At 36.0% G+C, this 25241-nt stretch overlaps 1 protein-coding gene across 4 annotated transcripts in view; it reads left to right on the top strand.

The window, feature by feature from the left end:
- Positions 1 to 25241, top strand: part of SMARCAD1 (SWI/SNF-related, matrix-associated actin-dependent regulator of chromatin, subfamily a, containing DEAD/H box 1) — a 96137-nt gene that overhangs the window by 24933 nt on the left and 45963 nt on the right. For 3 of the 4 annotated variants that reach the window (XM_066280184.1, XM_066280183.1, XM_066280187.1), the window contains 3 exons: positions 3088 to 3259; positions 6194 to 6260; positions 17671 to 17774. In XM_066280184.1, coding sequence (XP_066136281.1) covers positions 3088 to 3259; positions 6194 to 6260; positions 17671 to 17774 — 343 coding nt within the window. The remainder of the gene's footprint in view (positions 1 to 3087; positions 3260 to 6193; positions 6261 to 17670; positions 17775 to 25241) is intronic. The other variant, XM_066280185.1, reaches the window with a different exon arrangement.

Raw genomic sequence — 25241 nt, 5'->3', positions numbered from 1 at the left:
GAGCTTAGGGAGAGGGAAAAATTGGAGAGGAAAGAGCTGATAATTTAAAGCTGGAGTCCTTGTAGGAGGTGGAAAGGTATAGAATCCCTTAGCCCTGATAAGAGACTGCCTTCAGTAGAAGGAAATAACTTTATCTGAGACCAGTTAAAAGAACAGAAAATGGGATCAACTCGTTCTTGTATATTATTTTCTTTTATTATTTATATTAAAGCTCAGGCACACAAAATAAAATAATTTATAGTGAACATCCAAATACCTACCACCTAGAATTAACTTTTTTTCTGTTTTATTTTATCTGTTATCAGCAATTTTCACCTTTTTAAAAATCTCATGGAACAGATAAACTGATTCTAAAATTCTGTGGCACACCAAAAATATATATATATATTTTTTGCTGATTTGGCAAAGAAAAAAAATAGGTATAATTTTGATTCATTCACACCAGATGGCTGTTGTGTTGGCTTTTGTCATTTTTTATTTGACAATCTAAGGGAAAAGAGATCAGTGCCCCTGACTGAATAGGTATTACGTGGTTTTAAACAATTATTGCAGTACACTGGTTGAAAATCTCTGATTATTATTACTGGCTGCTATATATTAAATTACAGACATTCCAATATTTCTGCCTTTAATACTTGGTTATATATCCCCCTCTTCCAAAAAAAACCAAACCCAATACTGTTATCAGTGAATAATTCTTTACTATCATTTCCAGTTTATGTTTGGATTTGATGTGTTTTGTAGCTGTTTTTCCAAACCAGGATCCCAACAAAGAACATGCACTGCATTTGGATGTCATGACTTTAACTCTCTTTTTACCATAAATAGTCTACTACCCTCCTTTCCTCTTTTTTGAGAATTTTAACTTATTTAAGGAGATCTTAGAGAAAATTAGTTTTTCTGGTTGTTTCCTCATGATGGTGTTGAATTTAATCTATCACTTGTATTTCCTGTGAACTGGACATTATATTTAAGGCATGATCAGATTTGTCGTCGGCATAAATACTTACTACATTAAGAGACATATGAGTTTGTGCCGCTGAATAAACATGAGCCTGGTCACTAGCTTTAGGTTGTTACACAGAAGATTAAGGTCCTTTGAAAGGGGTTGTCCAGAGCAGGAATTGGAAAAGGACTCTAAGCTCAATGCTTTTATTTTTTCAGTGAACTAGGAGATAGGAAGCATAACCATAGTGAGGCAGAGTGAGAACTCAGAGTTGAGTACATCAGGAATGAGAATTCTGGGTGTAATGGAAAGGAAGACACATGTAATTGTCTTCAAGTATTGAAAGGCTGGCATAGTGACGAAGAAAGAGATTAACTTCTCCTTGTTATGTTACCTTAGAGCAGAGGTCGGGAACCTTTTTGGCTGAGAGAGCCATGTACACCACATATTTTGAAATGTATCAATGATTCTGTGAAAGCCATACAACGACCTGTGTACCTTACGCATTATCCAATAAAAATTTGGTGGTGTCCCGGAGGACAGCTGTGATTGGCTCCAGCCACCTGCAGCCATGAACATGAGTGCTAGGAAATGAATGGATTGTAATACATGAGAATGTTTTATATTTTTAACATTATTATTTTTTTTTATTAAAGATTTGTCTGCGAGCCAGATGCAGCCATCAAAAGAGCCACATCTGGCTCGCAAGCCATAGGTTCCCGACCCCTGCCTTAGAGCAAGGTTCAAGAAGTCAACCTAGAAGCTTAAAATACATATTCCTGCCGGTGCCCTAATAGGTACAACTGATCTAACATAAATAGGCATAGAGAAGTTGCTAAAATACAGAATATGTGTCTAAAAGAGCTGTGAAAAATAGAACTAGCTGCATAGCAAAGTCTGCATTCTCTGATCTCCAGAATGCCTACCATGATGACAGGACACCAAAATTTATTTATTTATTTCCTTCTTTTCTTTTCTTTTCTTTTCTTTTCTTTTCTTTTCTTTTCTTTTCTTTTCTTTTCTTTTCTTTTCTTTTCCTCCCTCCCTCCCTCCCTCCCTCCCTCCCTCCTTCCCTCCCCCCTCCCCCTCCCCTCCCCCCCTCCCCTCCCCCTCCCCTCCCCCCTCCCCTCCCCTCCCCCCTCCCCTCCCCTCCCCTCCCCTCCCCTCCCCTCCTTTCTGTCTGTTCTTCAGAGAAACAGACTCTGCATGCACTCATTTGGGATCCACCTGGGAAGCACCCTACCTAGGGATGCTCGGCCCATCTGGAGCCATTACTCTGTTGCTCGGCAACAGCTATTTTAGCGCCTGAGACGAGACTATGGTGCCATGCTCAGCTCTCGGGGCCAACTTGCTGGAATGAGCCATGGCTGCAGGGTGTTGGGGTGAACAAACAGATGGTCACTTCTCCTGTGTGCCCTGACTGGAAATCGAACCTGCGACTTCCACACACCCAGCTGATGCTCTACCACTGAGCCAACTTGCCAGGGCGAAACCAAAATTTTAAAATGAGATTTTCTTTTTTTTGTTTGGGAGATAGACAAGTAAAATTTGGCCCCAAATTTCTTTTATACAGGCTACACATATAAACTGAAATAGAGCATGATTAAAGTTGGTTATAGAATAAAGCTTCATAAGGAATAACAAATGCGCCCCATCTGCTAAAGAAATGTTGTGTTTGTGGCAGAGATTCTGATATTGATGGGACCATTCCAGTTTGAACACTTAGATTCTAATCACCTAGGCCATGAACATTTGTTTTCTTATATTAGTATAGGCTTCATAATTTCTTGGTAACATGACAACACTCACCTAACATGCACATTCTAGGTGAATAAAGTAGGAAAGAGAAGTGGGCATGCAATAAATGTGTGTGTCTTAAAATAAATGCTGGATATTATCTTTTTTTCATTCCAGCTTGGATAATTTGAGGTATTTCAGAGTATACAGACTTTGGGTATGTAGAGTTGTATACATAAACATTTTGAAATGAGAAAAAAATGGTTTTAATCTTTGATATAGATTTCATTTAATTTGAGAAAGAACTATAGGTATGCTGTATTTCGTATGCACATATATACACAATTCTAATGAACTAACACTTAACAATACATTAAAATCTTTTTCTCTGAAAACACTTTTAGTTCTGAGCCATCTGAAGATGAAGAGTCCCAAGGCCTTCCTACCATGGCAGGTAGAAATAATGATGATATTTCAGAATTGGAAGACCTTTCAGAATTGGAAGACCTGAAGGATGCTAAACTTCAGACCTTGAAGGAACTGTTCCCACAAAGAAGTGACAATGATTTACTTAAGGTTATACCCCTTTTTAGTAATTGGTTATTGTAGCTGGGATGATGACTAAACTTTCTCCTGTATCTAATGTTGTATTTAATAATTTTTCTAAAGATACTTTGTTTGAAAATAATTTCTAACTTTATTTATTTTTGTAATAATTAAAGACAATGCTAGAGACTTACTTTAAAGTCTACTTATAGGTGAGGTTTTTCACCTATGAATAATAAAATGTGTTTTCCTAAGTAGCTGTCATACATACCTTGTGAATTTTTGTGTGCTTGAATGATTTTAAAATAGGGACACCCATCCCCCATCTTCCAAAGAAACTCATAAATGTCAGGAGGCTTCTTTTTTTCATATTGACATTTATGGTAGACACTGGTATACCATACATGCTCTTTCTAAAGGAATAGCTGCAGCCCTTAACCTGCTTCAGGATATGGTCAGGTGATATGATAGCCCATTTTTATCAAATGTTTGGATTTTTCAAATAAAGGGAAAAGGATGGATTTTTATTTAGTGTTGATCATCAATTTAATAGCTTTATTGAGATATAATTTAAATCAGTGGTAGTCAGCCTGGTCCCTACCGCCCACTAGTGGGTGTTCCAGCTTTCATGGTGGGCGGGAGCTGAGCAACCAAAGTATAAATAAAAAGATAGATTTAACTATAGTAAGTTGTTTTATAAAAATTTATTCTGCCAAACTTAGATAAAATCCAACATAAAGTACTTGGTAAGTAATTATTATTATATGCTTTAACTTGCTGTAATTCTGCTTTATAAATTTTATAAAATAAAGTTACTTCCCTGCTTTATAAATCACCATTACTGTGAAACCGGTGGGCGGTTAGAAAATTTTACTACTAAGAGAGATACAAAAGTGGGCGGTAGGTATAAAAAGGTTGACTACCCCTGATTTAAATGTTAGAAAGATCACCTATTTAAAGTGTATGATTTAGTGGTTTTCAGTATATTTACAGAGTTGTATAACCATCATCACTATAATTTAATTTTAGAGGATTTTAATTATCCCAAAAAGAAACCTTGTATTTAGTAACAATCACTCAATTTTTCTCCCCCAACCCTAGGTAACACTATTCTATGAATTTATAGAGTGGTCTATTCTGGACATTTCATATTTGCAATTGTGTAATAATGATCTTTTGTGACTGGCTTCTTTTCACTAAGCATAATGTTTTGAAGTTCATCCGTGTTTCTCAGTACTTTATTTCTTTTTATAGTAACTAAAAAAACCAATATATTATTCAGGGCAAACAAAACAAGTCTGAAGTGAAAATATTCTGGGTCTGCTAGTTTGAACTCTTAAGTGTGTATTAAGTTACTCCTAGCCTGACCAGGCTGTGGCACAGTGGATAGAGCGTCGGACTGGGATGCGGAAGGACCCAGGTTCGAGACCCCGAGCTCGCCAGCTTGAGCACGGGCTCATCTGGCTTAAGCAAAAAGCTTGGACCCAAGGTTGCTGGCTCGAGCAAGGGATTACTCAGTCTGCTGAATGCCCGCGGTCAAGGCACATATGAGAAAGCAGTCAATGAACAACTAAGGTGTCTCAACGAGAAACTGATGATTGATGCTTCTCATCTCTCTCCTTACTGTCTGTCTGTCCCTATCTATCCCTCTCTCTGTCCCTATAAAAATACATTAATTAATAAAAAAAATAAAATAAAACTTTAAAAAAAAATCTTGTTAAATTACTCCTATTCCCTGCTATTTTTAACATGAACTCTTTCCCTCCGTATACGAATACCAAAGGAAACTTTAGTGTTCTCTTGGGTGTATATTTTTCTCTGCTAGTAGTATTGTCTCCTGGTGTGTCGGTCGTTGTCATTCGCCTCCCCCCCCCAGGAGACTAAGAAGAATAAACGGGGTTCTAAAATATTCAAAAAATCACATCTCTTTAAATTTTTTAGTTTGTTGCCAAGTTTTTATGTGGTTTTAGAGGATTTTTTTCCCTGTAGAAGTATTTATCTCTAATTTTATAATTGCAGTAGATAAATAGGCTTGATGTACAGAATTTATTTATATGTTTCATTAATCAGAAATTTTTGGAATTTAGCATATCACTCACTCCAAAGCAGAATGCTTTCTGAGGTCATCTGAATTTCAAGTGAACCCTAACATTTCAGGAGATCTAAAAGTGACATTTATAAATTACTTTATAAAGGCTTTTAGATATATAAAACAGTTCAGGTTATAAAATATAAATTAAGTCTTGGATTTGTTAAGAATGTGCTCTGTATTTTGGAAAGGAATAGGGACTTTACAGAATATGTAAGAATCCAAGATTAGGAAAACTAGTATAGAAAACAGTATTCTCATTTGATCTCAGCCTATTTAGTACAAAATTAGCTTATTTTATAAAGTAAAATCTTTAACACAAATAGGAAACTTTAGCAAGAGAAAAATGTGGAATGTTTAGTTTCTTCTGAGATCCAAAATGTTACAGAACAGTGTAAAAATATTATATTGAAAATCTTAATTATATAAGCAATATATGAATATATTTACAAACAAATCCAAGCAATCAAAAGAACACTTTATCTCACTCATCTTAGGAAGTATTAGATTCTTTTTAAATGACTACAGAATTGTGGTATGCCAGTGTCCGCTGCTAAATGTTCATTACAAAGGAATAATGTCAATTTCTGTCAGTATCTCGGGGTCTCCCTTCCCTCCCGTCTTTCCCTCCCCACACACACTCAGTGCTTGGACATGGAAATAGAAAGGTTTTAAGTCTCCAGTCCACAACCTTGTAATCAAAATACCAAAAACCTTGACTATACTGTATATATTTGACTATATTTTAATTTTTCCTTTGTAGTGATAAAGAGTACAGATTTCTTGACCTATACAATATATTCTTTAATATTTTGATAACTGAAGGAATTCTTTGCGTTATTTTTAAAATGTTAAATCTTTTTTCACTTTGTTAGTTGATTGAATCCACCAGCACAATGGATGGAGCAATTGCTGCTGCCTTGCTGATGTTTGGTGATGCAGGTATGCCTAAGTTTCAAGTTATATTGATTTGTTACATAATAATATCTTCTCATTTTTAATATTGTTCTATAATGTACCAAGTTCCTACATGAATTCTTATAGAAGCCTTACCAGGTATTAATAAATTCAGCTTTTTTAGCTGAAGAAACTAAATCTTAAGAAGGTTAAGTGACTTACCTGAGGTCATACAACTACTTGGGCACCCAGTTTTCTAGGTTGATTTACCACCACCCCAGTCCCCCAAAGGAGGGGGGGCAACTTTTCATTGGTAATTTTGCTTGTTTTCTGCAGATTAAATCTCATAGAAGTGAAGTTTTGGAAGGTATATATTTTTTTCTTAAGTGTCCTTTCTAATTGCATTGTGGTTTTATTTACAGGTCTACAAATCTGAGTCATTAGGAACATAATGTCTTGTGGAAAGTCCTAGCTGGTAATCAGCATTCCTTCACTCAGTAAATATTTATGATGTGTTTCAGGACTGGGATACAAAATAAATGCATTTGAAGGACCTTATGATATAAAGCAACTTTTAAAGTAAATTCTATCTTGGATTTTTTAAAAAAAAATTTCACTGATTTTGAAGGGAGTGAAAGGAGGAGAATGAGAGAGAGAAAGCAACATCTTGGGGGTTTTTTTGTGTGTGTGCACTCACTGAATGCTTCTTGTACTCGCCCTGACAAGGGATCGAGTCTGCGACCTCTGGCGGGCCAGGTTGACACTTGATCCACTGAGCCACCCAGCTGGGGCCTTGATTTTCTTTTTAACTTGTACACTCCAAGCAAATAAAAATAACTTGTAATCTCACTACCAAAACAGTATTTAAGGAAGGAGAGAAAACCCATACTCCATTAACCACTCTGAAGTTGGCTTTGTATCATCTTCATCATGTGTACCATTATAGGACACACATACACTAGGTTATGAAATGTAATTATAGTATTGGTTTGCATTTTTTAAAATTAAATTTATTTGGGTAACATTGGTTAATAACGTTTTGTAAGTTTCAAGTCTATAATTCTGTAATTCATTTTCTGTATACTGCATTGTGTGCTTAACACCAAAAGTCTAATCTTCAGTCATTGGCCTCCCTTTACCTCTGGTAACCACCATACTGTTGTCCATCTCTAGGAGTTTGTTTTGTTTGTTAACTTGTTAAAATGAACAGAAGCAATTGGTCGCTTTTCCTGTTTTCCCTGACTGGGAATTGAACCTGGGACATCCTCATGCTGGGCCAGTGCTCTACTACTGAGCCCACCAGCCAGGACCATTTTGTATGTCTTCTTGAGAAGAGTGTTTGGCTCCTCTACCCATTTTTTAATTAGATTGTTTTGTTGTTGTTGAGTTATATGAATTCTTTATATGTTTTTGGATATTAGCCCCTTATTGAAGGTACCATTTGCAAATATGTCCTTCCATTCATTAGTTCCCATTTTGTTTTGTTGGTGTTCTTTTTTTTGTTTTTGTTTTTCTTAATTTTTTTAAATTCATTTTAGAGAGATGGCAGGAGAGAGAGAGAGAGAGAGAGAAGGGGGAGGAGCAGGAACCATCAACTGCCATATGTGCTTTGACCGGGCAAGCCCAGGGTTTCGAACCCGCGACCTCAGCATTCCAGGTTAATGCTTTGTCCACTGTGCCACCACAGGCCAGGCCTGTTGGTGGTTTTTAGTTTGATGCAATCCCATTCTTTATATTTGCTTTTATTTCCCTTGCCTTTGGGGTCAAGTTCATAAAAAAACCTCTTGGAGACCAAGAGCCTTAAATTTAATACCTGTTTTATATTTTCAGGTCTTGTATTTAAGTCTTTAATCCATTTAGAGTTAATTTTTCTGTGCACTGTCAGATAGAAATCTAGTTTCATTTTTTTGCATGTGGCTTTACAATTTTCCCAGCACCATTTATTGAAGATGTTTTCCTTTCTCCATTGTGTTTTTGGCTCCTTTGTCAGAAATTGGTTGTTCATATACATGTAACTTTAACTGGGCGCTCAGTTCAGTTCCATTGGTGTGTCTTTTTTTTTCTGTCAGTATCATTGTTTTGTAGTACAGTTTGATATCAGGGAGTGTGATATCTCCAGCTTTGTTTTTTTTCTTCCTCAGGATTGCTTTGGCCATTTAGGATATTTTGTGGTTCCACACAAATCTGATAATTTTTTGTTCTATTTAAAAAATGACATTAGGGTTTTTTGGGTTTTTTTGTTTTTGTTTTTGTATTTACAGAGACAGAGAGAGGGACAGACAGACAGGAACGGAGAGAGATGAGAAGCATCAATCATTAGTTTTTTGTTGCGACACCTTAGTTGTTCATTGCTTTCTCATATGTGCCTTGACCGTGGGGCTACAGCAGAGTGAGTAACCCCTTGCTCAAGCCAGCGACCTTGGGTCCAAGCTGGTGACCTCTGCTCAAACCAGATGAACCCTCGCTCAAGTTGGAGACCTCAGGGTGTCGAACCTGGGTCCTCCGCATCCCAGTCCAACACTATCCACTGCGCCACCAGGCGACATTAGGATTTTGATGGAGATTGCATTAAGTCAGTATAGTGATTTGGGTAATATGGCCATTTTAACTGTGTTGATTCTTCTAATCCATGTCAATTTCATTCATCTTTTCAAAGAACCACCTCTTTATTGAGTATCTTTCCATTTTGTTGTGTCTTTTTCAGTCTCTTTTAATAATGCTTTGTAGTTTTCAGTATATAAGTCCTTCCTATCCTTTGTTAAGTTTATTCCTAGGTATTTTATTCTTTGGTTGCAGTGGCAAAAGGAATTTTTATTTTTCTGAAGTTTCATTAATAGTATACAGGAAGCAGTAGACTTTTATATATTGATTTTGTATCCTGCATTTTACTGTATTTGTTTATTGTTTCTAAGTCCTGGTTGAGTCCTTCAGGTTTTCTGTATATACAATAATCTTAACTGCAAAAAGTGAGTTTACTTCTTCATTCTCAGTTTGGATGCCTTTTGCTTCTTTTTCTTGCCTGATTGCTTTAACTAGGACTTCCAGTACTATGTTGAATAACACTGTTGAGAACAGGCATTTTTGTCTTGCACCTAATCTTAGAGGAAAAGCTTTCTGTTTTTCACCATTGAGTGTAATATTCACTGAGGGTTTGTCAGATGCCTTTATTATGTAGAGGTACTTTCCTTTTATACCCATTTTATTGAGTGTTTTAGTCATAAATGGATGTTGTATCTTGTCACATGCTTTCTCTGCATCTGTTGTTATCATATGATTTTTATCTTGTTTTGTTAAAGTAATGTATCATCACATTTATCAATTTGCACATGTTGAACCATCCCTGCGTGGAAAGAACTCCACTTGGTTGGGATTGTTATTTTGGTATCAGGGAAATGTTGACCTCATATAATGAGTTAGGAAGTATTCCCTCTTCAGTTTTGGGGGGGAGTTTGAGAAGGATAGGTATTAATCTTACTTGAATGGTAGAATTAACTAGTGAAGCCATCTGGTTCTTCCCTTTTGTTTCTTGGGACATTACTGTTGATCAGTCTAAGTTTTCCAATTCTTTATGTTTTAGTCTAGGAAAGTTACATATTTCTAAGAATTTATTTCTTTAGGTTTATTTCTTATGGCATCAAATTTGATGCCATATAACCGTTCATAGTAATCTTGTATAATTCTTTTTATTTCTATGGTGTCCATTTTAACTTTTCTTTGATTTCTGATTTTATTTGAGGTGGGGGTTTTTTTCTTAGTGAGTCTTGCCAAGGTTTGTCGATTTCATTCATCTTTTCAAAGAACCACTTCTTGAATTAATTTTTTCTATTGTCTTTGTTCTTTATTTTGTTTAATTCTGCTTTGGTTTTTAGCATTTGCCTCTACTGTCTTTGGGCTTCTTTTCTTTTTCAAATTCTTTTAAGTTCGCATGTTAGATTGTTTGAGATTTTATTTCTTGAGGCAGACCTGTAATGCTATAAACTTCCCTCTTAGTACAGCTGATGCTGCATCCTACAAATTTTGATATACTGTACTGTCATTCTTATTTCTCTGTATGCATCTTTTAATCTCTTAATTTCTTCTTTGTCTTAGTAGTTCTTTGGTAGTATGTTGTTTAATCTCCATATAGTTGGTATTTCCACTTTTTACAGTTCATTTTCAGTTTTATACTGTTGTAATCAGAAAATATGCTTAGTATGATTTCAGTCTTTTTAAATTTATTAAGACTAGTTTTGTGTCCTCACATATGCTTTGTCCTTGAGAATGTTCCATGTACACCAGAGAAAAATGTATATTCTGTTGTTTGGGGGATGGAAAGGTATGTAAATTTTATGATTATATCCATTTGGTCAAAAGTATTTAAGGCCGATACTTACTTATTTTCTGTTTGGATGGTTTATTTATTGCTGTCAGTGGGGTATTTAAGTCCTCTATTATAATTTTATTTTTGTCAGTTTCTCCTTTATAGGTCTGTTAGCTTTATATATTTTACTGTTCCCAGTTTAGGTGCATAATATTGATAAGTATTATTTCTTCTTGATATATTGTCACCTTTATGATTATAAAGTGCCCATTCTTGTCTCTTGTTACCATTTTTATCTTGAAATCTATAATATAAATATGGCTAACCTGCTTTTCTCTGGATGCCATTTGCTTGGAGTGTCCTCTTCCAACCTTCATTTTGAGTCTATGTTTGTCTGTGTAGCTGAGGTAAGTCACCTTGGAGGCAGCACATAGTTGAATCTTGTTTTTCAATTGATCCCACTACTCTGTGTCTTAATTGATGAGTTCAGACCATTCACATTTGGGTGATTGTTGATATATGGAGAGTTCCCATAGCAGTTTTTTATAGTTTGTTTTCTTGTCGTTCTGTGTCTCCATTGTTTCTTTTCCTTTGTGTTTCTGTCTGCTATTTTTGTTTGGTGGTATTTTATTATTTTATTCCTTCCATATCTTTTTTTGTGTGTGTTACATATCTCAGCTCTAGTTTTTGTCTTGTGGTTACCGTTAGGTTTATATTAAAAAAAGGTTTCATACGTATAGTAGTCCTTTTTTTTCTCTGTTCGTCTTATGTTTCTTTACCTGTGCAAATTCAGTTCTATTTTTCTTCCCTTTTTACATTTTTGTTGTCACAGATTATCCTTTTTACGCTGTGCATTCATTTGCAATTGCAGAAGCTGTAGTGTTCTCTTAATGCTTTTATCCCCTTTGAGCTTTATATTATATTTAAGTATTTAATACCCTGTTCTAAATAAGAGTTGCAATTTTCTACTTTTGTCTCTCTCATCTTACAGTTTTGTTTCCTTTTGTTTTTTTTTGTTTCAGATATAACAGACTCTAACATTTCTTATAAGATCTTGTAAATTCCCTTAGTTTTTGCTTATCTGGAAAAACCATTATTTCTTGTTCATATCAAAAGGATAATTTTGTTGGCTATATTATTCTTGACTGGTGATTACTTTCAGTATTTTGAATATTTGATTCCATTTGTAGCTTGTAGGATTTGGCTGGAAAAAAAAATGATAAACTAATGGGATTTTTTTATAGGTTATAGCAGTGGTTTTCAACCAGTGGTTACAAGTCTTCCTTTCTCTAGCTGCCTTGAGAATTCTTTGTCACTAACTTTTGACACCCTAATATAATGTGCCTTGGATAAGGTTGTTTTGCATTGAGATAATTAGGTGTTCTGTTAGCTTCCTGGATTTGAGAGTCAGCTCTTTCCAGAGGTTTGGGAAGTTCTCACCAAGTATTTGTTTGAATAGGCTCTCTGTTCCCTTCTTCCTCTCTTCAGGCATGCCTATTATTTTAATACTGCTTTTTCTAATGGAGTCAGATAGTTCTGATAGAATTCTTTTATGTTGTGTATTTTTAAAACTCTCAATTCTCTTTTCTTCACCTGACTCATTTCTAGATTTCTGACTTCAAAATCACTATTTTTTTTTAATTGAGAGAGATAGGGAGTGGGGGAAAAATAAAGAGAGAGAGAGAGAGAGAGAAGCATGAACTCATTGTTCCACTTAGTTGTGCACCCATTGATTGCTTCTTACATGTGCCCTGACTGGGGCTCAAACCAGTGACCCTGTGGTCTAGCCAGTGCCTTCGGAAACGAACCAGCGACCTCATTGCTCTGGGACAATGCTATATCCACTGTGACACCCACCTTCAGATGTCTCAGTGCCCAGATCTTCAGGTGTGTTTATGTGTTGAGCAGGGAATTGTTTGTTGAATTATAGTTCTCCAATTGCTGTAACTTTCAAGAGAGAGAGACTAAGGTTTTCTTACTTAGCTGGAATACTGATAGCACTTCTGGTTTACATTATTTTAAAATAATTTTTTATTTTTCACTGACACTTGACATACAATATTATTTTAGTTTCAGCTGTATAACAACATAGTGATTAGATATTTATATACTTCCAAAGTGATCATTCCAATAAATCTAGTACCTATCGGACCCTTACAGGGGTCAGGAACCTATGGCTCGTGAGCCAGATGTGGCTCTTTCGATGGGTACATCTGGCTCGCAGACAAATCTTTAATAAAAAAAAAATAACATTAAAAATATAAAACATTCTCATGTATTACAATCCATTCATTTCCTACTGCTTATGTTCATGGTTGCGGGTAGCTGGAGCCAATCACAGCTGTCCTCCAGGACACCACCAAATTTTTATTAGATAATGCATAACAAACACGGATCATTGTATGGTTCTCACGGAATTACATTTTAAAATATGTGGCATTCATGGCTCTCTCAGCCAAAAAGGTTCCCGACCCCTGCCTTACATAGTTATTACAATATTATTGACAATATTCCTTATGCTGTACTTTACATCACCATGATTATTTCCTTGTTTGCATTTTTAAAAATCATGATGACTTATCATGGATAGCTCATCAGTACAGTTAATTAGCATTTATGTTTCTATCATTATGTTATTAATAGTACTAAAGTAAATAGCCTTAGAAGTAATGTTACTATTCCTATAAGCTAAATTTCAAACTAGGATGCTGAATCAAAGGATATGCACATTTAAAGTTTTAATATGTACATACATTTACCTTTTTAAAGGTTTTGCCAATATTTTCATTAGCTATTTGAATAAATGCCCATTTCTCTAAGTGAATTTTTTAGCTTTTTAAATTTTTATGAAACCAAAAAATACACAAGTACAAATATATAATGTGTTGCCCTGGGCTTGTCATCCCTCTTAAACAATTATCTACCTCATTTTTTTACCCCCACAAAGTATATTGTATTAGAGTGGATTCCAAACTTGATATTACTGTATTTATATAAAATATGTACACTCTTTACTCCAGATTGGAAAGGAAACAGTATTGTGCTATGTGGGCTCTACATACTCAGAATGTTAAGCTTCTTTTATTTCTTCCACTTAATAGCTGTGTGGCCTTGGGCAATGTTGCATAACTATTCTATTTCTCTGTTTCCTTAGCATTAAAATAAAACAGTATAATAATAGTACTGAACTCATAATTTGTAAAGAAGTGATAAAGTCAATGTAAATTTCCTGCTGTACTATGTGGCACATGGTAAGTACGTTACAAATGTTAGCAGTTATTTATTCATAGTGCCATCTGATGATAAAAAAATGGTATAGGAGAAGGTTGACTATCTTCCTTATTAGCATATCCCTAGCACTAATTGTAAAAGTTTATAAAGATTAGTAGCCTTAATAAACATTTGTTGAGTTGAAAAACAGTTCAGAAAATTTACATATTTTTATTTTAATATCTCAATATTCTGTCATCTTTCCATTGAATAATCAGTAGAATAACTTTCATAGTAATATCTAATCTTTTTTTTCTTGAGCAATTTATATCAGCTTACTTGTTAATTTAACAAATATTTATTATGCACCTAGTACTAAGTACCAGATGCTAGTTTAGGCACTGAGGATGCATAAGGAAACAAACTGACCCTCATGGGTTTACAATCCTCATTAAACTTGAACTTATGATTGAGTTTTTTCCTTCTCATTTTGTATTATACTTTTGATACTCTTTTCTAAAAATGTCAGGCAGCAAGTTACAAGGAAAGAAGAAATCAGGGTCTTCTTGTTTTTTAAGTAAACTTTCATACTTCATCTTGGAATAGACTAGACAGTAATATCAATTATCTTCATCTATAGTAGTACTACTATACATTTTAAGGTAATACAAAGAATGGTGGCCTTGCCTTACCAAGATAAGGTAAACAAGTTGATTTTCTATACATAACATCTTGCATATTAAACAATAAAGGTATCTTTTATACATTGCTTTTTGAAAATATTTATGAATACTAAGTTATAAAAAAAAAATAATAATTTACCCTGTTTTAAAAAGTACAAATATTAATTTATTGATGGTGTCAGGAGTTTCTTTTTTTTTACTTTTCTATTTGTGTAAGAATAGGTAAAACATTTCTGTGAAGTAGATTTATATTATTTGCTGTTTTGTAATACTTTCATTTATTAGAGATATTTTTCCATGTTATTTTTAAAATATGCCTCTTTTATAACAGTATTTATATGAGTATTCTAATTTGATATCTTGGGCATTTAGACCTTTTGGTATTATTTTTGTATATATGCCTAAACAAGCATTTCCATCAGTTCTGTGGAATTAAATACCTGGGGAAAGAGTTATTGGACTAAAATATATACAGAGCTAAAATTCTGAGGGGTGTTTTTTAGATTGCCTTCCAGAAAGGCTGTTAGAATTCATCAATTCATAATATTTGGCATTGGTCTAGTTAATCTTAAGATTAAAAAAAGTATTATTTTACCTGTCTTTAATTATTAATTAGGTTGAGCCACTTTTTTGTTGTTTTTGAAGTGCTTGCTTGTGTTCTTTGTTCATATTTTTTAATCAGTTTTGTTTTATCTTTATTTTTAAATATTGAATTTACATGAAATTTATTTTTTTGTTGGGTATGAGGTACATCTCTAATTTTTTTCTTTTGAAATTGATCATAGGTGCTCCCAGTAAAAGATGAGAATTTATGAAACACAAATATAAAAGTGATAATTTGTATAGCATATTAATTTGTTTCTTTAGATATATGGAAAAATTTAAATTAATAATTATGAATAAAAATGTTTAGAGATAGGTAGGCATTATGTGCTGTTATGTAACATTTTATACTAAAATTTTAGTTTAGTTTTTTTTAAAGTAAGAGAAGGGGAGATAGACTCTCACATGTACCGCGACCGGAATTCACCCAGAAACTCCATCTGGGGCTGATGCTCGAATCAGCCGAGCTATCCTCAGCCCCAGGGATGACGTTCAAACCAGTTGAGCCACTGGCTGGGAGAGGAGAGGGAGAGAGAAAGGGGGAGAATGAGGGGAAGAGAAGCAGGTGGTCACTTCTCATGTGTGCCCTGATGGGGGATCAAACCCAGGATTTCTCCATGCCGGGCCTATGCTCTATCTACGGAGCCAGTCAGCCAGGGCCGGCCAGTTTTGAATTGTCTTCTACGTTTACTTGGAAATTTTGCCTCCGGCTGTTTTATACACATGTAAAAATTTGGTGGTGTAATATTAACCAAAAAATTTAAAAAAGATGTATAAATGGTTATTTAAAGCTGAAGAATTTGCTATTGACAAAACAAAGTTCTTGTTCTTTTAGGGAAGAAACATGTCTAGGTGACAGAGCATAAATCATCTACACTGCTCACAAAAATTAGAGATTTCAAAATGAATATGAAGCAATACTCTAGTACTTTCAGCCTTTTGTATAGTGCGTTTTCACCAATAAAATAAAAGTTGGTTTTGCACTTCATTTGCATAATTGAACAGTTTTCTTTGACTTGTCATTTGCTTTTGTGATGTTCTTGTTTAATAAAAAATAATTAGCCTGACCAGATGGTGGTGCAATGAATAGAGCGTCGGACTGGGATGCAGAGGATCCAGGTTCGAGACCTCAAGGTTGCCAGCTTGAGCACGGGCTCATCTGATTTGAGCAAAAAATGCTCACCAGCTTGGACCCAAGGTCGCTGGCTTGAGCAAGGGGTTACTCGGTCTGGTGAAGGCCCACAGTCAAGGCATATATGAGAAAGCAATCAATGAACAACTCAAGTGTCATGATGTACAACGAAAAACTGATTGATGCTTCTGATCTCTCCATTCCTGTCTGTCTGTCCCTGCTTCTCATCTCTCCATTCCTGTCTGTCTGTCCCTGTCTATCCCTCTCTCTGACTCTCTATCTCTGTATAAAAATAAAATAAAAAAATAATAATCAAATGCTTCTTTTTTTTATTGCTCACTTATTTTTAAATACCCCCTAATTTTTGTGAGCAGTATAGTTTGAAGCTTTTTTATAGACTTAGACTGTTCCTAATATTGCTAAGTTAATCCCAATAAATATATGAGTGATGGTGGGGTAACAGTTATATATTCTCCTTAAAGTGGATGCTGGAAATTAGTCAAAATATATGTAATGCACATTTACTTTATGAAATAAATTGAGGAAAAAATTTTAAGCGTTCATGCTAACATGTATTTATTATACTTTAAAAGGTTAATAGCATTGTTATTTTGTTATAGCCATATTATGAAATTTCAGTCTAACAACTTAAAAGCTTTCATGTTTATATTTATTTTCAATATTATATTTCTGGAACTTTTATTTTTAACTTCACAGTTAGGATACTTATATAATTAATACTGAAATTTTAAACCTTTGTGAACTTTGTACATGTTTTCATATTAGCACAGTAGTATGTCTTAGGAATTTGTTCTTTAAAAGTATTTAAGAAATAGATCATTGTTTACAAAGTATAAATGTGTAACATTGCTTTTTATCATATACAGTGAGTCCATTCTAGTCTTGGCCAAATTTGCAAATTTCTATTACTGTTAGACTGTTGTGTTAATACTCTCTTGTTTTTAATTTAAGAGCATTAATTGTTTGAGCTGTCTTATTTCAGTTCCCTCTCATTCATTAAATAAAGACTATTATCTGCATTGTAGGTTTGTTTTGGAAAGGAAATGAAACAATAGTTTATAAAGCCCTCTGCAAAGCCTGGTATATAGTGGACAGTTATTGATGTCAGTGATGCTATTCAGATGAGCTACACTTATGGGACTCAACTTTTTCTTACCAATGAACACTAAGTCACTGGGGAGAACCTCTTCCTCCCAATATAGCTCTGAAGAATTAGTCACCAATTTAGTGATGTACATAATTAGCATTTAATGTGATAGTTTACAAATAACATTATTACAGCAATTTTTTACTTTTGAAAGACCAAAGAGTCTTTGTTCACTTTTCTTTCAAATTTGTTGATACTTGTTGAGTGTACATTATACAATAGATTGAAGACAACATTGAACCTGATGTCAAGAGAACTATCTACGAATATGTTCATTATAATAACATTTTTGCTTTCATTTTGCATTTATGATTCTTATACTTACACCTGCAAATTTTGAGTATTATTCTCTGTTTTAGAAGGTGGTGGACCCAGGAAAAGAAAATTATCTTCTTCCTCAGAAACTTATGAGGAAGATGAATTTAATGATGATCAAGCTATAAAAAAGAAAAGACTGGATCATGTAAGTTACATTTAAATTGCAGTATCAAAATTAGTTGCTTAAACACAGAACATGTTGTCTGTGGATATCAGACCCGAAAATCCACCTAAATGAATCTTCTTTCTTCTCTCTCATTACCAATTCAGAGAATGTGTTTTGCATTTCATTTGTTACTGTTTTGTTTTCTTGTTAATCTGTTATTAACTGCTCATCTCTGAGCTATAAAATTAATTTTTTAAAATATTCTGAAGGTGTATGAGTATACTTTTAAATATATTTTAATTTTTTGAAAGTTATGCATACATACGAAAACCAGCTCGTACCACCAGCAGCACCATTTCTTCCTCCCCAGTGGCAATTAACCTATAGCTTTCTAGATGATTCTTTTGATATTTAACTGGTTACATAAATATAATAGGGGTTTTGCTTTTATTGGCTTACTCTAGTTGGTTATTAACTTTTATTTAATGAATAGAGTTACTGAGAGGCTACGCAGTGAAATCAGGCGTAGTCCTTCCTGTTTCTGCATTCAGACAGAAATGGTTATCAAAATCATTCATTCTTGGTTATCAAAATCAAAATAATCACCACAAGTAGCACAGTAACCTCTGTCTTTGCCTCTGATTTAGGTAGTGTAAGATGCCTAAAATAGGTGGCATTCTCTACCCTAGTGTTATGTCTCTACATGGAGGCATTCTTCCCTTGGGAACTAATACTAATGGGAAGTAAAAATTCTGTGAATTTTTAGGTGCGAGGAACAGCTGTGGTGTGAGAGCCTAGTCCCACATTTTAGTTTATACACCCACATATAATAGCTACAGGAGAAATATCATATTTATTACTGTTTCAAAACAGTAATAAACAGTACAAGTACTGTTTTACACTACTTGTACATCCTGTTGAACAGCATATCAGGATGTTACCTCCAAGTTCACATGCAGAGCTTTCTGTCTGTAAGCCAACTGCTTCTAGCCTTTGAGGGACATGGTAAAATCAGTGAGCTTCTTGGGCATGAATTTATTGATATACTTCTCTTCCAGTGAAATTAACTCCCTGGTCAGAAACATTGTGTCACATATACTATGAGTGTGAATTAGGCTTTCTGTATATCTGTTATTAATTTTCTAGGGCTTCTGTAAAAATACCACAAACTGGGTAGCTTAAACAACAGAAATATATTGCCTGACAGTTCTGGAGGCTAGAAATCCAAGGTAAGAGGGCAGAAGGGTTGATTCCTTCTGAGGGCTGTTCCATCTCTCTTTCCTGAATTCTGGTAGATTGCTGGCGACACTGGTGCTCCTTGGCTTATAGATCTCCATCTTTACATTACATGCTTCCTTTGTGCTTCTCTTCCTCCAAGTTTCCCCTTTTCATAAGGACATCAGTCATTAGATTTGGGCTCACTCTGATGACCTCATTTTTACTTAATTAACTCAGTAAAGACCCTATCTCCATGTAAGGACACATTCTGAGGTACTGGGTATTAATTCAACATGAATTTCAGAGGAACACAATTCAACCCATAGCTGACATTGCCAGAAATAGGTGCATAGGGAAGGTAAAATCATACTCAGAACAAGTTTCTGTTACCATCTCTTCTGTGATAAAAGGGGTTCAGAGTGATCCACTTCCCACTCGACAGTTGTCTGACTTCAAATGAATGGTGTGGTCACGGGAGCTCATTGTTGGCCTCTGCTCTTGGCAGGTTGAGTACTCAGTAGTAGCAATAGCCAGGTAAATATTGATGTGGAAAGTCTTATCTTGTTGACATTTATTATGTACAGCCTCAATTCCTGTTGCAATGACTGTTTGTTATATAGATCCAGTGAACAAGCATCCAAGTGGCTATGATCTTTTGTGTTCATAGAATGATCATCTTGTCCACCTGATGATTAAAAATCTTCTACAGCCGATGCCCTTTGCTGAGCATTCACATGGAACACTACTAGCCTTGCATTCTGTTCTCAGAAAACCTGAGTGTTCAACAGTGCACTTCCTCCCCAGACTTCTGGTCACTTGTTCTCCTTAGTTACTGTCCGTGATGTATCATTGATCTGTACCTCTTTTCATCTCTTTATGTATAAAATGGACAAGGTGCTCTGCCCCAAGTTGTGGACACGGCTACTAACTTAATGGGATGATATATATAGTTGTTCACAATCAGCTTCTTACAATTATGAAAACCCTTTGAAAACCAGGTTCAAGACTTTCCTATTATTTTATCTGATCATAAAGAACTCCCCAAAGTGCCATAGATACTGAAGGAGGGGCAGTAGTAAAGCAGAAGTAGGTACAATGGGAGTCTGAGAATTATTTGTACCTTATTATTTGTACTTGTAACTTGTTTCTCAAGTCCAGTCTCAAATATACCATTTCCATTTGCTGCTGTTCATACTGTGTTAGGCCTGGTGGGTTAAATACCTAAATGATATGACAGATCGAATCTCAAAGTTGGTTGTCCCCTGGTCAACCATTTTGCTCCTCTAAGGACCCCCTATTGAACCAACAACTGTTTCACAAAAGAGGTCAGTCTATTCTGTTTTAAAAATTGAATTGTTCCAGTGTAATAAATATCTTAGAGAACAGTTTGGGCATAACCTGAATTTTGCATTCTCTACGTGCAATTTTGTCCATGATAAATCCAGGTGAATGCAGAAAGCTACACCTAGCTGAACTGGACCACATAAGAATATATAACATTTACATATCTCACAGCATCTACTGGCTGCCTCATTTCACTGGATTTGTTATCCCACAAGGTTGTATTTTACTGTAGTTTCACATTTGTGAACTTCACTATTTGGGAAAAGCACTCACTCAACATACCAAACATATTTAAACATCCTGGTTTAGAAATACATAGTAGTGCGTGCATACCAAAGGGAAGTTTTAAGTATTGAGGAGAAGCTTGAAACAAGCATTTAGAAGCAAATGAGAACATGATTTATCCTGAGCAGCAGGCGTGAAGGAGCACCTTCAAATGCTGTGAAGTCAGTAAGAACAGGTGTAAAGAAATAGAAGGGCAGCCCCAATGGAAATTAATATGGAGATTCCTCAAAAAAAAAAGTGAAAATGGAAGTCCCTGGCCTGGTAGTTCAGTTGGGTAGAGCATCGTCCCAATATGCCAATGTTGCAGGTTCTATTCCTCAGTCAGGGCACATGTAAGAATCAACCAATGAATAAATAAATGGAACAAAAAATTTTATGTTTCTTTTTCTCTCTCTCTCTCCCTTCATCTCTCTCTCAAAATCAATAAAAGGGAAACTGAAAATAGATAAACCATACGACCCAGCATTTCCACTTATGGGTATTTATCCAAAGAAAACAAAATAATTCAAAAAGATATATACATCCCTATGTTCATTGCAGAATTATTTGCAGTATCGAAGATATGGAAGCAACCTAGGTGTCCATCGATAGATGAGTGGATAAGGAGATATGATGCACATACACACAATAGGATACTACACAGCAATAAAAAAAAATCTTGCCATTTGTGACAATGTGGGTGATCTAGAGGATATTATACTAAGTGAAATAAATCAGGCAAAGACAAATGATTTCACTTATATGGGGTCTAAAAACAAAACAACAAAAAACAGACTCAAAGAAACGGAAACCAAGGGGATGGTTACCGGAAGGGAGGCAGGGTGGGTGGGAGCATGGGTGAGGGGGGAAAGGGAAGGGAGTCAATAATATTGTTATAAGTTTGCATGGTGGCAGATGATTACTGGAATTAGCGGGTTGATCACATTGTAAAGTATAAAAATGTCAAGTCACTATATTCTATACCTGAAACTAAAATAATCAATGTGATTGAGTACTAACTATACTTAAATTAAAAGTAAGAAAAAAGATAGGAGAAAAGGAAAACCTGCTTATCATTCAGAGAGTGAAAAAATCAGGCATAACCTTTTTTATGTGAATCTGTTTATATAAATACCTTAAATGGGAATCGCTGTGCTGCAAAGGTAGCTCTTGTTAGTGCTGATAGTGGTTGCTTTCGTAGTTTCAAACAGGGCTACAAGTTGGTAAGCCATCAAGCTGTCACACAAAGCCATGAGTGCATATGGGAATCCTGCAAAATACTATCCCAGTGGTGATACAGAGGTAAACTGACGAAAGTGGCTATGTGTTGAATTAAATTCTCAACTTACTTAAATAGGTATCTGTTATGCATGCATGCCCCAAGGACCCAAATCTTTTATTATTTTATTTTTTTATTATTATTATTATTTTTTTTTTTTTTACCCAAGGACCCAAATCTGAAAGACAGAAAACATAGTCTAGGATTTAAGACTGGGGGACATTAGTAGTAGTGTGGTGTTTGGTACCAGTGGTTGGTAAAGACTTGAGCTGGTCAGTAGTAATCACTTAACCAAACTGAAATAAAGTCAGCCTTAGAGTGTAGTACAAGCACAGCAAAAATGGGTAGACTGCCCAAATTTGATTGAAATTTTTACTTAATTCTTTGCTGATATAGAGGATTATTACAAAAATAAAAGAGCCTGACCAGGTGGTGGCGCAGTGGATAGAGCATCGGACTGGGATGCAGAAGACCCAGGTTCGAGACCCCGAGGTCGTCTGCTTGAGCGCAGGCTCATCTGGTTTGAGCAGAGCTCACCAGCTTGGACCCAAGGTCGCTGGCTTGAGCAAGGGATTACTCGGTCTGCTGAAGGCCCACGGTCAAGGCACATATGAGAAAGCAATCAATGAACAACTAAGGTGTCGCAATGAAAAACTGATGATTGATGCTTCTCATCTCTCTCCATTCTTGTCTGTCCCTATCTGTCCCTGTCTCTGACTCTCTCTCTGTCTCTGTAAGCAAGTAAGTAAATAAATAAATAAATAAAAGCAATTTCAAAAGCAAAAAACTTAACTTTTGAAATTTCTATATTCAATTCCTATAATGTAATTTCTATCTGCAAAAGCTGAACTCAACCAAAATTTTTTTTTTCTTTGCCTCCAAAACCATCTCTTGATAAAAGTGTGATAGTGGCATTTATGGCTTACTACTTAAAGTAAACATTTAAAATGCTAATTGCTGTTACTGAAGGTGAGAATGCAGATATGGTTATAGAATTATGAAAGATTTAATATCAGCATGGCATTGCTACCATTGTTAGAAGCCTGTAGTGATAGAATAGTGTTGCATTAGGTGTGGTGGAAAATTCTCCTTAACTTGATTTGTGATTCTTCAGAGAAATTTTTAAAATTCAGAACAAGTGTGTTGACAGGAAAACAGATTGGATTAGGTAGAAAATGAAGATGTTGAAGAGTTTCAAGGGTCCCATCCTGATTAGCCTCAGAAGGCTTGAAACATTGCGGTTGATGGTCACAGACGCAGAAGGTGATGATGGTGATGAAAGCCAAAAGGCTTCATTCACCATGACAGCGTAACACAGGGGTAGTCAACCTTTTTATACCTACTGCCCACTTTTGTATCTCTGTTAGTAAAATTCTCTAACCGCCCAACAGTTCTAGCGTACTGGTGATTTATAAAGTAGGGAAGTAACTTTACTTTATAAAATTTATAAAGCAGAGTTACAGCAAGTTAAAGCATATAATAATAATTACTTACCAAGTACTTTATGTTGGATTTTCGCCAAGTTTGGCTGAATAAATCTTCATAAAACAACTTACTATAGTTAAATCTATCTTTTTATTTATACTTTGGTTGCTCTGCTTCCGCTCACCATGGAAGCTGGAACGCCCACTAGTGGGCGATAGGGACCAGATTGACCACCACTGGCATGACACATCAAGTTATCAGGCCTTTTAAATGTTATTGAAGACAGTCACACTGGTTTGACAGTAATGGCTTTACTGCTGAATGTTGTGAATGGCATCCAGTTGAATTGGGAACCATACAGGCAACTTTTGTATGAAAGGAGGAGGCTGACAAGGCCCCGTACATTTATTTATTGTATTTATTTATTTTTTTTCCTGTATTTTTCTGAAGCCGGAAAGGGGAGAGACAGACAGATTCCCGCATGCGCCCGACCAGGATCCACCTGGCACGCCCACCAGGGGCGACGCTCTGCCCCTCCGGGGCGTCGCTCTGTTGCGACCAGAGCCACTCTAGCGCCTGGGGCAGAGGCCAAGGAGCCATCCCCAGTGCCCGGGCCATCCCTGCTCCAGTGGAGCCTCGGCTGCGGGAGGGGAAGAGAGAGACAGAGAGGAAGGAGAGGGGGAGGGGTGGAGAAGCAGATGGGTGCCTCTCCTATGTGCCCCGGCTGGGAATCGAACCCGGGACCTCTGCACGCCAGGCCGACGCTCTACCTCTGAGCCAACTGGCCAGGGCTATTGTGTTTATTTTTTAATTCATTATTTTAGTTTCAGCCAGTGTAGAAGAGAGGACACAAGTACACTGAGCCATGCCCTTCCATAACTGGTATAGCAAGTTTCTGTTCATTTATAAATAGCCCTCCTCCTACCACTTCACAGTAACTCAAATTGTGACCCTTTCACTGCTATCATCCCCAACCAAATTTCATTTTATATTTGTCATATGCTATTTATTGTAGTATTTATGTATTTTTATCCATTAATGTGTGTAAAATTTTGCTATCCTTTTTTTTTAAGTTCCTTGCTCTTTCGTTTAATTTTATTAAGTGAGAGGCAGGGAGGCAGAGAGAGACTCCCGCATGCACCCCGACTGGGGTCCACCTAGCAAGCCCTCTGTGGGGATGTTCAGCCCATCTGGGGACGTTGCTTCGTTGCTTAGCATCGGAGCTATTTTTAGCACCTGAGGTGAGGCCATGGAGCCACCTCAATGCCTGAGGCCAACTTGCTTGAACCATTTGAGTCATGGCTGCAGGAGATGAAGAGAGAGAGAGTGTGAGAAGGGGGAGGGATGGAGAAGCAGATGGTTGCTTCCCCTGTGTGCCCTGACCAGAAATCAAACCCAGGACTTCTACACACCAGGCTGATGCTCTACCACAGAGCCAACCGGCCAGGGTCCCTTGCTCTATTTTTAATGTGTCACTGATAAAGTTTTTAATGATGCGCCTCTAACTGGGTTGTTTTTAATATTGTATTTTTATTTTCCTGATTTTGCACTGTGCATACGTTTTGGAAATGCATACATCAAGTTACAGCAGAATAGACTGTAGTTGGCAGCAGAAGTAGAACTGACCTTGTTTCAAAACCGTATGTGTTTGTGCTGAGATTATCTGTTAGAACTTGCCAGAGACTTCACATAGCATGCTTATTAACCACAGATTCTTTGAGAATCATTGCATCTGCTTGCTGGTCATGAAGCCGAGTAGCAGAGCACATTATACTGCACCCCGACCTACTATAGAACCTTCTCTTAAGTGGGCCCTTTTCATAAGTGACCATCTTAAGGGCTAGTTCATAAACAGATTAGAGCAGCACACACCACAATGAAGTATACCTTATTACCTCCAACATCCAGTGGCCAAACAAGTATTGTTTTGTTGTTGTTTTGAGTGGCGTTTGCCACAAGCTGCAGATTGGCCCTCC

The sequence above is a fragment of the Saccopteryx bilineata genome, chromosome 5 (genome assembly GCF_036850765.1).
Source record: "Saccopteryx bilineata isolate mSacBil1 chromosome 5, mSacBil1_pri_phased_curated, whole genome shotgun sequence".
NCBI lineage: Eukaryota > Metazoa > Chordata > Mammalia > Chiroptera > Emballonuridae > Saccopteryx > Saccopteryx bilineata.
The sequence above is the reverse complement of the archived record's forward strand: the minus strand, read 5'-3'. Positions and strand labels throughout refer to the sequence as shown.